The sequence below is a fragment of the Chiloscyllium plagiosum genome, chromosome 6 (genome assembly GCF_004010195.1).
Source record: "Chiloscyllium plagiosum isolate BGI_BamShark_2017 chromosome 6, ASM401019v2, whole genome shotgun sequence".
NCBI classification, from domain to species: Eukaryota; Metazoa; Chordata; class Chondrichthyes; order Orectolobiformes; family Hemiscylliidae; genus Chiloscyllium; species Chiloscyllium plagiosum.
This window is the reverse complement of record NC_057715.1, coordinates 93,609,644-93,622,856: the sequence shown is the minus strand read 5'-3', so window position 1 is coordinate 93,622,856 and position 13,213 is coordinate 93,609,644. Positions and strand designations below refer to the sequence as shown.

The window sequence follows — 13,213 nt, the reverse complement described above, 5'->3', positions numbered from 1 at the left end:
GCGTTGGGGTCCGGGGAAACGGAAGTCTTGGAGGAGGTGGAGGGCGTGGGTGGTGTCTCGAATGTATGTGGGGAGTTCCTGGACTAGGGGGGATAGGACAGCGTCGAGGTAGGTAGAGATAAGTTCAGTGGGCCAGGAGCGTGCTGAGACAATGGGTCGGCCAGGGTGGTCAGGCTTGTGGATCTTGGGGAGGAGGTAGAACCGGGCAGTGCGGGGTTCCCGGACTATGAGGTTGGAAGCTGTGGGTGGGAGATCTCCTGAGGTGATGAGGTTCTGTATGGTCTGGGAGATGATGGTTGGTGGGGTGGGGTCATGGTCGAGGGGGTGGTAGGAAGAGATGCCCTCGAGTTGGCGTTTGGCTTCAGCGGTGTAGAGGTCAGTGCGCCAGACTTCCCCCTTTATCTGCTGTCTTGATGGTGAGGTCAGGATTGGAGCAGAGGGATTGGAGGGCTGCGTGTTGCAAGGGTGAGAGGTTGGAGTGGGGGGGGGGGGGGGTAGACAGGTTGAGGCGGTTAATGTCCCAGCGGCAGTTGGAAATGAAGAGGTAGAGGGCAGGTAATAGGCCAGCACAGGGTGTCCAGGTGGATGCAGTGTGTTGGAGATGGGCGAAGGGGTCCTTGGAAGGTGGGCGGGAGTCCTGATTGTGAAAGTAAGCTCGGAGATGGAAGTAGTGTTCGATGTCACTGCATGTATTAAATTCATTGATGCGTGGACAGAGGGAGATGAAAGGGAGTTCTTTGCTGAGGACTGATCATTCGTCCTCAGTGAGGGGGAGGTCTGGAGGGATGGCAAAAACTCGGCAGGGCTGGGAGCTGGGATCTGGTGTGGGTGTGGAGCTGGGAGTGGAGGCGGGGCTGGTAACTCGAGTTGGTGTGGTGGTGGAGTCATGAGCAGGGGTGGTGTTCCCCTCAGAGTTCTGGGGGGGTAGGGATGGTGACAGTGGAAGGCGTGTCAGCAGAATGCAGGCGAGTGGCATTGGTGGGGGCGGAAGTGGTGGCAGACATGGCAGTAGGGGTGGCGGAAGTCACTGAGCGTTAAACTGCCCATTCTCAATTGTCCTTGAACTGCTACAGCATTTTAAGCAGTAGTTGAGAGTCATATGAGTATGGTCTATAAATCACACATGCAGCAGATACCCTTCCTTGACAAGCATTAGTGAACCAGATACTGGTGACAGTTATGGAATTTGTGGAATGTGACTTTTATGGAATTCAAATTTGACCATCTCTCAGTAGAACTCAAACTAGCATTCCCAGATCATTAGATTGTGACTCTAGATTAGTTCAGTCAAATACCAGAACAGCACTCCTGTACATGATTCAGGGCAGGTGCACAACTGGCTCAGCAGTCGAGTGACCCTTCTCGATGAGAGAATGGATACACTGAGAAGGCATCAACTCACCAACATGTTGTTTTTTAGGAGTCTTGGTGTTTTTCAAAATATCTACAAGTGTAATGCGTAATTCATCTGCAGGCTGTAAAACAAAAACAACTTAACTTCTGCAAAAAGATGCATAATTATTCATTACAATTACCAATCATGCCTCCATAGTGTAAATGTTGCATCAATTTATGTCAATCTGGTGCAGATCTGAGATCAATACAAAAACACATTTGAAAAATGTTTGCAAAACTTATAACTAGCTAATAAATATATTTCCCACAACTCAGATCATAAATTAAACCAGCTTTCTTGCCTCGGCATTCAAGGAAAAAAAGTAATCAGGCAAATCAATCTTGTTAGCAATTGCTATGAATGCCAACATCTTAGGCCAGATTTTAGATATAAATCTGTGGTTTAATAGATGAAAATATGGGTTAATCTAGGGGAAAGAGATGGAAAGGAGACAGAGAGGAAAGATTTGTGCTAACTGCATAATACATCACCGCTATTCAATTTAGAACCATACATTTCACTATTTTAAAATTAAAGTAATTTTACTTGGATAAACTTTTGTTATTGATCATTATGCAAAAATATGAATATCACAGTTTCTCATACTTTGCCCCTGCTTTTTACATTCATAACACAGGCAAGTCATGGCTTTCTAATGGTCGAAAAAAAAAGTTTTTTTTAAACTTGGAAAGTTGAATTTAATTGAGCAAACAAAAATATTTTAATTGCCAGTGCATTAAGTTGTCGAGTGGAAATAAATTTTCAACTCAATTAGACAAACAGACATCACCATTTGAGCACACTGAGTACAATTTCCAGCTTTAATTCAATGAAATGCTAAATTGTTGAAACCAGACAGTATTCTTTTCGGACCTAAATCAAGGAGACAATTATAATTGCACTCCCAAAATGCAAGCTAACTCACTTGAATAGCTGCTAATAATTAATGATTGCTGTGGTACATTAACTTTTAAAGTTAACCCATTTCTAAAGAAACTGCCAGTCCTACATCTAGATATGCTCTGAGACAGAGATTCAGATCTTTCACACATCCTATAGCTCTTTGGAGACATCTGCAATTTGTCAAGATCCTATTTCATGCACCAGGGTTGGGGAGTCCAAAACTAGAGGGTAGGGAAAAGATTTAAAAAGGGACCTAAGGGGCAACTTTATCATGCAGAGGGTGGTGTGTGTGTGGAGCTGCCAGAGGTGGAGGCTGTTACAATTACAAGATTTAAAAGGCATCTGGATGGGTATATGAATATGAAAAGGTTTAGAGGGATATGTGCCAAATGCTGGAAAACTTAGGATATCTCGTTGAATTAGACCAAAGGGTTTGTTTCCATGCTTTATATCTATGACTCTATTAAGTGGACCACATGATTAGCTACACCTTATTTTTTAAAAAAAGAATTTAATTTTGCTGCTGCACATCTGAAGAATTTGGTACAGGAATACAGAGCAGGAATTACAACACAGCAGAACTTAGATAAATACTGTAGAAAATCAAATGCACAAATCTTGGACAAACAATTTTTTTCTCACTGATAGATCCAAATGCTGGTACATCTGTGCTGTCTCAATTCAGGGATAAACCTAATACGCCACCCAAGAAGTGTCACATGTATAAGTGAAAAACCTATACTGATAGCATGTGATACCTCTTTTTGCTCATGAACCATGATGGGAATGAAGGGGGAGAGTGCGAGAGAGAGAGAGAGCGCGAGAGAGAGAGCGCCTGTCAAAGCTAAAAGGATCAGGAATGGGGAAGATTGCACTGTATTCTACATTGTGTGTAGAGGGAATCTTAAGGGACTTAGAGTTTTAACAAATAGAGTTATACATTGATGGTTCATAATTGCCTGTAGCAGAAATTTATTTATTTGCAATAACCTGACATTCTTGTTACGCACAGAAATCTGATCTGTGCTTTCTATTAAGCTGGGTCTAAAAACAACTTTTACAAAATCTTTAATTATTGTGATAACTCCAGTAATAGCGAGGCTTGATTTCAAATGCACTACTCCAGTGAGACAGGACAATTCTAATTTTAAGAGATGCAGAGAAATAAAAGTAGTAGGCAGTTAGCAGTACCTGTGCCCCTATCTTGATGGCTTGTTCATAAATAGCCATGACATTATGCACCGATCCTTTGCGTTGTTCAAGCTGTGCAAGACAGATCCAATATCTTGCAAATTTTTTGGCTTTTGGAACACTCTCAATCAAAGTTTGAAGAGATTGTAAACAATCTTCACTTGGACAACCCTAAAAAGAGAAGAATTCAGATCTGAAAAATTCACTTCTGTCATCAACTTTGTGTATGGGGTGGGCCAGAGTGAAAAAAAGCATAACTTGTATTTCAATTTCTCCTGCAAATTAAACTTCAGGAACTTAATTAGAAATGTAAAGAAAAGGCCCAAATTATCTAGATTCCATCAATCTTCCAATTTCTTGAAAAAAATTAATAAGTTTGAAGTTGGAGAAATGCACCAAGAAATACATGTGAAATCTAATTGTTTTTCCATTTGCAGGAACATCCTCACAAAAGCTGTTACAAAAAAAGCAGAGAAACATCTTATTGAAGCATGCTATTGACAAAAGCTAGAATCATGTTTGAAAAGTGATTCAGAATTCCTCAGAAGTGACAAGATGGCAATGGGTTGGGGGTGGGGAGAAGAAGTATTACAGTCATACACTGCAATGTAGTAGATCCTATCTGGTTACCACAAAATATATTCCAGAAATATTCCATTGATTGAATATTATTGATAAGTCAAGATAATCTTTTCTATCCAGTTAATATTCTTGGATGACTTTAATGATAGTTTGTACTATATGGTGTTTTAATTCTCTTACCTCAATACTTTAATCTCTCAAGCCTTCAGAAATGCTTTTACTATCTTAAAAGACCTTGTTCAGTTGTTTTTCTTATCAGAGGCTCTAAATCAAAATACAATTTTACCTCATTAATCTGCTTCAGATATTGGGAAAGGGTCTGGTTGACTTTTTCCACAAGTTCACTTCGATTTTCCTCCTCAACAATTGCTGTCCAATGTGATTCCACAACTTTCTTTCTTTGCAACGATGTCATCGTTGGCCTTTTTACTAAGTTCCCCTTTGACGCTATCGATTGTGTTAGCTGTGCTCCACTTTAGAACAAAAAAGTGATTACCAAATCAATTTATGTAATTGAAACTGTCAAAAATCTTTGGTACTGCAAATATTGTGTTAAAGCAACTTTAAAAAAAAATCTATGCTACATGAACAATATGATTGCAGAGTGTAAAATAATTCAAGTTAAACACAATGCATTTCTTTTCCAACTTTAAAAAAATGTAATAGACTTGAGATTATAAGACAGGACTACTGTATAGTTAGTTCAGCTTTAGACAGCTGTCTGAACATAAACAAACTTTGCATCTCTTTTGGTCCCAATGTTTCAGAGCATCAATTATTGAAAATTAACAATTATCAACCACTACACCAGAACAAAAAAAATTTTAAAAAAAGTTACCTCTTCCCTTCAATAGGCACTTTCTGTTTTAGAGGTTTTAGGTTACCAACAGCTTTTGAAAAATTCCATGATGGGTGTCTTGCAGATACACTGTTGGAGGTGTGTTGGATTGGCACAGTAGTTTTCTTTGCACGGATTGTTGGAGTTGCTACTACTGCAGTGTCATCACAGCCTGATTGTGCAAAATCTAGTTTTAGGTCAAGCACATCAGTTACAAGTGGTTTCTGACTGCTTGCAGTAAGGAGGCCAGTTGCTGCAGTCAAACTCTTTTGTTTACTATGAGAGGTGACATTCATTGCCCTCCTAACAGGATGCCTGTTTTCCACTCCCTTTGGTCTAGGCTTGTGCATTATGCCTTTAGATTCTATATTGTGCATTTCTGTAGAAGTATGTGTTAACAAATCAGTTTTCTCTTGTTTCCTCTCCTTTTGCAGAGTACCTGATCTAAAGGATTGAATCTTAGATTCTACAATCTTACCACGAAATGAGCCTAATATGGGCTTCTTAATAGTATTAGGCAGCTTTGATTGATTGTTCTTTTCATCAATCATTAATTTGGCCTGCTCATTTTTGACTGCAAGAAAAGACTGGCTGAGTGTGACCTTCTGGACTTTTGGATGACTTTTTAATTTTGATTTTTGTTCTACATTAGAATTGTACTTTTGGCCAAAATGTAGCATCTTTGAATCTGTGCTTTGGGCAGTTTTGCTTTTGTTAACAGCTACAGTGATATTTCCTTTCAATTTTTGTTCTACTTCCAAATTGTTCTCTTGGGCAGCTAATAGGTGTTCCTCAGGTTGAGTGATTTGCTGTGAGGGCATTCCTGTTTCACTAGTGGCTGAATTATTATTCACAAATGGGCTCTCTCTTTTCAACAAAGTGGATTCAGATTGAGTAGGGAGTTGGTTTATGGTTCGGTTTTGCACAGGCTTATTTTGAATACTTTTTTTTGATTCAATCTTCTTCCCTCCGAACACCTATAAGAGAAAGAGGAAATGTTATATTTTTAAAAAAGTTGTTCATGGGATGAGGGCATCACTAGCTAGACCAGCATTTACAGCCCATCTATAAATGTCCAGTGGGCAGTTAAGTGCCAATCACATTTCTGGGGATCTGGAATCACATAGACCAGACCAGGTAAGGACATTAGTCCTTCACTAAAAAATGTTAGTGAACGAGATGAGTTTTCTCCACCCTGACAATTGACAACAAATTAATGGTCACCATATGACTTAATTCCATATTTATTTTACTGAATTCCAATGCTATCAATGGTTCCCAAGTTCAACAGTAGTATCACTAGCGCGTCATCTCCCCCCCCCTACTGTTACATTCTAAATACCTGTACATGGTAATTTCCCCATTTCTTTGACTGTCTCTTTCCCTCATTTACATATTCATCATTTACTGATCAATCACAGCACTCAAGGATAAAGCATCTTTTTGTTTTCTCTGTTAAATCGATCCACTATTATTCGCAATAAAATACATTCTTTGTGTCCTTTGAGAATTACATTTTTTTTTAAAATGTAGAGAAAGTAGGGAAGAAAACAAATACATGAATTGGGATATCCAATTTTTGTTCACCTCATTTGAAGGGTGTACCTTTTTAAGGTTACAATCTGTTTTTTGCCAAATTTGTTGTTGATTTTTCCTCAGACTGACTTTCGGGAAAGGTTTTGGTATCAGGAGCTAGTTTCAGTCACAATCAATTGCTACTACTCAGAAAGGTTTAAAGCTAGAAACCATTGCTATATAATAGAAAATGAATGGGGAAGTGGGTCTGTTCACAGCCACTTATAATAAAAGGCTGATGCAGCTTTTCTTTGTAAAGTCTCAAACTTAGGAGTCAGCAATTGTGAAATCCAATGAGTTTTGGATAAACCAAAGAAAGTAGCAGGCTTAAAATCCACATGGTTCTGCCTAATCCTATCCCATCAGAAAGGAGATTCACTCCAGGAATTTTCCAGTGGTTTGAAGTCTTTTTTGGATTGTTGTTAATAACTTTTATTTAAAATAATAGACACTTCAAGAAAACAATATGTTAAATATAGTCCAAGTTTAAAGTTATGAATGCCTTCACTGGGTACAACACTATGTGAATCTACTCAATTTTTCCTCATGGGACGACGCAGTTATCCACAGAATCAGCAAGAAGAATCTTTATTCCACTACATGCAAAGATTTTATTTTAAGATAAGCAACCAAAGTTATATACAATACTTCAGATGTATTGTCACCAAAGCCCCACAAGATTGATAAGTTCCAAAACTACAAACGAAATTAGTATTTTTCTAACCAGGTAGCAAATCAATCATAAAATATGTACTTACATTTCTAACAGACTTTAAACTAATATTGGTTAAAAATGTCAAAACTTGAGAAATGTATGAATAGGGTTCAAACAAGAGACCTAAGGGGCAACTTTTTCATGCAGAGGGTGGTACGTGCATGAAATGAGCTGCCAGAGAATGTGGTGGAGGCTGGTACAATTGCAACATTTAAAAGGCATTTGGATGGGTATATGAATAGGAAGGGTTTGGAGGGATATGGGCCGGGTGCTGGCAGGTGGGACTAGATTGGGTTGGGATATCTGGTCGGCATGGACGGGTTGGACCGAAGGGTCTGTTTCCATGCTGTACATCTCTGACTCTACATATATTTTATTTATCTCAAATCCATAGAGTAGAATAGAATCCCTCGTGTGGAAACAAGCCATTTGGCTCAACAGGTCCACACCAACCTCTGAAAAGCATCCCACCCAGACCCATCCCCCTATTCCGCAATGGCACACCCAACCAACACATCCCTGAACACTATTGGTTATTTAGCATGGCCAATCCACCTAACCTGCACATCAGTTGTGACTGTGGGAGGAAACTGAAGCACCTGGCAGAAACCCACACAGACATGTGGAGAACATGCAAACTCCACAGACATGTGCCAGATGGTAGAATCAAACCCAGATCCCTGGGACTGTGAGGCAGCAGTGCTCACTACCAAGCCACCATGCTCCCCACAATGCAGATCTATACAGAGATAACAGCAAAAACATTTGGGTGTAGCCAGTTTTATTCAGTGCACTAAAAATTTCTACTCCACGATTCAGCTTTTTCTGCAGCATGTAATTGGAGGCTGACACTTCAATATTTGTAGAGATTCTGAGTCATTCAAATGAAAAAAAAAGGAGTTTACTACTTTACCTTAATCAAATGGAATGTACATGGGATCCCTGATTCACACTTATGAACACATTGATAAATTGGACATTCACGAATGGTGAAATTTTGAAGATCTAAAACATTAACATTTTCTTTATCTTGTGAATAGCTATTTTATGTTGTCCTGCATGGTGTTCTGACTTGCCTACAAATTAACTTGCGAACAGACTCAAGAACAGAACCTGATCGCAATCCAAGACAACCTGCACTGTAAAATTACAACTGTAAAGCTTTCAGATGTAAAGCCAACAGAGCAATTTCTACCCAAGGATGCAACACATGATAAAGGAGAAAATCTACATTTTTCTTCAAGAACCCACCATTCCTTCTGTCTGCCATGTGGAAGCTTGAAGTTTCTCAATGTTGGTCTTGTCTCTCAAGTATACCCTTCAAATGAAAAGAAAGGTGATCAGTATAAATCAGAAAGACACTGTAGACAGTAATTCCATGCCTTCTTCAAAATCAACTAACTTACAAAAGAAAACAAATATTTGTACTATTAGCATTAAAAATAGTTCAACATCTATAACAGTAAACTTTTTAAAAAAGATATTTTCACTGGTATGACATCATAATGACGAGACAGCATCATACAACTTGAAATGAGGTGAAGGAAAAGGTTATAAAATTGCAAATTATAAACCGATGCTCATTACATCATGGTAGTGATAATGGTAATGGTACCAGGCAATTTCACCAGGTTATGTGAGAAGTCACTGCAATAGAACTGAATCAGAAAACAAACAAAATGTTGCTCATATCATACTACCAACTTGGATGTAATTAAAATGCTTGTACAATGAGCAAAGGTAGGGTGCAGGCACAACAAGCAATTAGGAAAGCAAATAGTCTTTATTGCAAGGATATTAGAGTAGATACCAATTCAAAGTACATTTGGGGGGGAAAAAGGAAATGGCTTTAGCTACTACGGAAAAGCTATAACAGAATGGTTTGGGGGGGGAGGACTTCACCTACAAAGAGAAATTGCAGAAGCATGGGCTATTCTATTAGGGAAGGTCAAGAAGAGAGTTGCTAGGTATTCAATATCATAAGAGGTGTGGACAGAATAAATGCAGTTATTCCCTTTAGCATAATGGTCTTCACTACAGTTAAAAATCACAACACCATGTTATAGTCCTGCTCCTTCGTCAGGTGATTATGGAGTATAATTTAATAAGACACAGAATTTATAGCAAAAGGGTTACAGTGTCATGGAGCTGTAATGATATGTTAAACATTAACATCCCAGGACTGTTCCCTCCCAGTCTGGGAACACTTCAGCAGTCCGGGACATTCATTCAATCTCGGACCTTTGGGTGACCATCCTCCAAGGTAGACTGCGGTACAAGCAACAATGCAAAGTGGCCGAGCAGAGGCTGATAGCTAAGTTTGGTATCCAAGGAGATGGCCTCAACCAGGACCTTGGACTCATGTCACACTATAGGTGACCCCACTGCACTATACACACACACAGGCCCTATCTCATACGCAAGCTCTCTCTCATATGCACACATGTACTCCCCATACTCACAGGCTTATACCCCATCACATTCATACACTTACTTAACCAAGCTTACACACACTCTTTCAAATGCACTCAACCCACATGCATTCACTCACTCTGTCTCTCCTGCACATGCACACGAGTTTATGGGACGAATTTGTATTTGCAGAATTCCACTTTAAAAATAGAAACAGTCTCACTCAATATTGGCACACAGACAGACTTTAATGTAACACCTTTAAGGCATTGTCTGAGCCGAGATGACACCTATTGTTAAAAAAACTAAAGCTAGTTTGAGAATGTAACTAAAAAGGAATTCTGGAATTGACATATTAAAGAACTGGAATTAGCATATCCCATTCTAAAAGTTGAAAGACTTAATCTGAACTTGTTTAATATATCGTTACAGCTCCATGACACTAACCCTTTTGCTATAAACTCAGTGGAGAAAGTGAGATGCTGGAGATCAGAGCTGAAAATGTGTTGCTGGAAAAGTGCAGCAGGTCAGGCAGCATCCAAGGAACAGGAGAATCGACGTTTTGGGCTTCAGGAATGAGGAAAGTGTGTGCAGCAGACCAAGATAAAAGGTAGGGAGGAGGGACTTGGGGGAGGGGCATTGGAAATGCGATAGGTGGAAGGAGGTCAAGGTGAGGGTGATAGGCCGGAGTGGGGGTGGGGGCAGAGAGGTCGGGAAGAAGATTGCAGGTTAGTAAGGCGGGGCTGAGTTCGAGGGATTTGACTGAGACAAGGTGGGGGGAGGGGAAATGAGGAAACTGGAGAAATCCAGAGGTGTTCTCTGAAACGTTCTGCAAGTAGGCGGCCTGTCTCCCCAATATAGAGGAGGCCACATCGGGTGCAGCGGATGCAATAGATGATGTGTGTGGAGGTGCAGGTGAATTTGTGGCGGATATGGAAGTATCCCTTGGGGCCTTGGAGGGAAGTAAGGGGGGAGGTGTGGGCGCAAGTTTTGCATTTCTTGCGGTTGCAGGGGAAGGTGCCGGGAGTGGAGGTTGGGTTGGTGGGGGGTGTGGACCTGATGAGGGAGTCACAGAGGGAGTGGTCTTTTTGAAACGCTGATGAGGAGGGGAGGGGAGGGAAATATATCCCTGGTGGTGGGGTCCGTTTGGAGGTGGTGGAAATGACTGCGGATGATACGCTGTATATGGAGGTTGGTGAGGTGGTAGGTGAGGCCCAGTGGGGTTCTGTCCTGGTGGTGGTTGGAGGAGCGGGAAGTGGAGAAGATGCGGTGGAGGGCATCGTCGACCACGTCTGGGGGAAATTTCGGTCTTTGAAGAAGGAGGCCATCTGGGTGGTACGGTATTGGAACTGGTCCTCCTGGGAGCAGATGCGGCGGAGACGAAGGAATTGGGAATATGGGATGGCATTTTTACAGGGTGGGAGGAGGTGTAGTCTAGGTAGCTGTGGGAGTCGGTCGGTTTATAGTAAATGTCCATGTTGATTCGGTCGCCCGAAATGGAAAGGTCTAGGAAAGGGAGGGAGGAGTCTGAGACAGTCCAGGTAAACTTGAGGTCGGGGTGGAAGTTGTTGGTAAAGTGGATGAACTGTTCAACCTCCTCGTGGGAGCACGAGGCAGCGCCGATACAGTCATCGATGTAGCAGAGGAAGAGGTGCGGGGTGATGCCAGTGTAGCTGCGGAAAATGGACTGTTCTACATATCCTATGAAGAGGCAGGCATAGCTGGGTGCCCATGGCTACTCCTTTGGTTTGGAGGAAGTGGGAGGATTGGAAAGAGAAGTTGTTCAGGGTGAGGACCAGTGTCTTCAGTGTCTTATGATCTTATACTCCATAACCACCTGATGAAGGAGCAGTGCTTCGAAAGTTAATACTTTCAAATAAACCAGTTGGATTATAACCTGGTGTTGTGCGATTTTTAAACTTTGTCCACCCCAGTCCAACATCAAAACTTCAACAAAGGTTAGAAAGGGTAAATGTCCAAAGAGGTAAGTGAAAAAAAAATTGATTTTTTTTATACACAGGACTATTCCATAATCTGGAAATATAATGCCAGAGTGCATAGTGGAGGTAGATCAACCATGATTTTCAAAAGGGAATTGTATAATTATTTGAAGAGAAGTGATTTACAGGACGGCAGTTAAAAAAAGTCTCACGAGGTTGCGCTGCAGAAAGCCAGAGACACAATTTGTTGAATGACCTACAGCCAGTGATGAATAGTAAACATTGAATAGTAAATTGATCAGCTACTTCAATTAGATCATGACTTAATCTAATAACCATAAGCTCTTCTTTCCTGCGTTTTCCCCTTAAACCTCGATTCCCTAACTGATTAAAAATCTTTGAGCAGTGAACATACTTAACGACCCAGCCTCAACCTAAAAGAGAACGCCGCTAGAAAGAGAATCTGTGAAGAAAAAAAGGGCACATTATGATGGTTCAAATAGAACCGAAAACTGACAGCTAACAGGGCGGGGCAAGAGGCGATGCATGATTTAAAACATCAACGAACAGATATTTACTGGTGAGTCTTTTTGCATTTGAATGTATTCATTGCTCGCGGTGGCTTCAAAATCTCCCACGCTCCAGTCACTGCCAAAATTTAAAAACACGTAGAGGCATTGAAATTGAGACATTAGGAATGCACAGAATTAGATATAGCAGTGGATATCAAAACAGGGAAACCTCTGAAAGCGGGATTTCAAAGTGCAAAGATGCTGGCAGGACTTCACTGATTAAACACAGAGATCACCCCAGTCACCTGCTCTCCAAACGGCTCCTGGCTCGGATCGCCACGTTGTTAGCAGACTTCTTTCTCTGCAGATACTCTTCTAATTTCTGGCGCCTTTGCTCTGGGACGCGAAGAGGAAAAACAGGACAGGACACTGTCAGTGCAAACTCATTTCGAGTAATCGCTGGCAAAGTGAAGCGGCGGCAACAGCATCAGCGACATTAACACCAAAATAAAACCCGCATCAACGACACATTAACACCAAAATAAAACCAGCAACACTAATATGAAATTAAAACAAAATAACCCACTCGATCATTCCTAACCCCGGAGCAGAATTTATAAGTGACCCGGTGAAAAGCGCTCTCCCCAAGACCAGCAAAGTACCAGCATATGACAGGGGTTGCCGAGACTTCGCCCCGGTGGCAGTGAAGACAGTTGACATGTTGCTCTGTATTTGTAAAAGAGCAGCTTCTCCTCGGCCGTTAACTCTCTCCCCGCCCGACCAATCGCGCGGCTTTGTCTCCGTTTGAATTTGGCTGCACTGCCTCCCACCCCAAAGAGAGAGGGGGACCAAACCACGTGACCGCGGGCAAACCGACCAATCCGCTCATTCCGAGACCAGGCCGGCACGTACTTTTGAAATGGTGTTGTGAGCACGCGCGCGTTGTGTGCGGTGTGGGCGTGGCCGGGCCGAGAGGGAAGGAGTCCGTGACCGTTTGAAGCTGCGCAGGCGCAGGGGATGAGTGCTGGTTGTGAACTGGGTTTGAAGCTGGGTAGGTGCAGGATATGAACTGGTCTGTAGAGTGGCAAAGTATGTGAACTGTTTAGAACGTGACTTTCTAATTCCTTTCCCTCAGGTTTAACCACGTGT

The 13,213-nt window shown here is 41.5% G+C and overlaps 1 protein-coding gene across 3 annotated transcripts in view; it reads right to left on the bottom strand.

Moving 5' to 3' along the window:
- LOC122550832 (cytoskeleton-associated protein 2-like) overlaps positions 1-12,935 on the bottom strand; it is a 17,864-nt gene extending 4,929 nt beyond the window's left edge. The window contains exons 1-8 of one of the 3 annotated variants that reach the window (XM_043692142.1): positions 12,651-12,742; positions 12,370-12,460; positions 12,131-12,200; positions 8,452-8,518; positions 4,911-5,887; positions 4,359-4,545; positions 3,491-3,661; positions 1,403-1,475 (exon numbers count right to left, since the gene is read on the bottom strand). In XM_043692142.1, the coding sequence (XP_043548077.1) occupies positions 1,403-1,475; positions 3,491-3,661; positions 4,359-4,545; positions 4,911-5,887; positions 8,452-8,518; positions 12,131-12,162 (1,507 nt within the window). In that variant the 5' untranslated portion in view covers positions 12,163-12,200; positions 12,370-12,460; positions 12,651-12,742. Of the gene's footprint in view, positions 1-1,402; positions 1,476-3,490; positions 3,662-4,358; positions 4,546-4,910; positions 5,888-8,451; positions 8,519-12,130; positions 12,201-12,293; positions 12,320-12,369; positions 12,461-12,650 lie in introns of those variants that run through there. The other 2 variants (XM_043692141.1, XM_043692143.1) reach the window with 2 other exon arrangements.
- Positions 12,936-13,213: the final 278 nt, after the last annotated feature.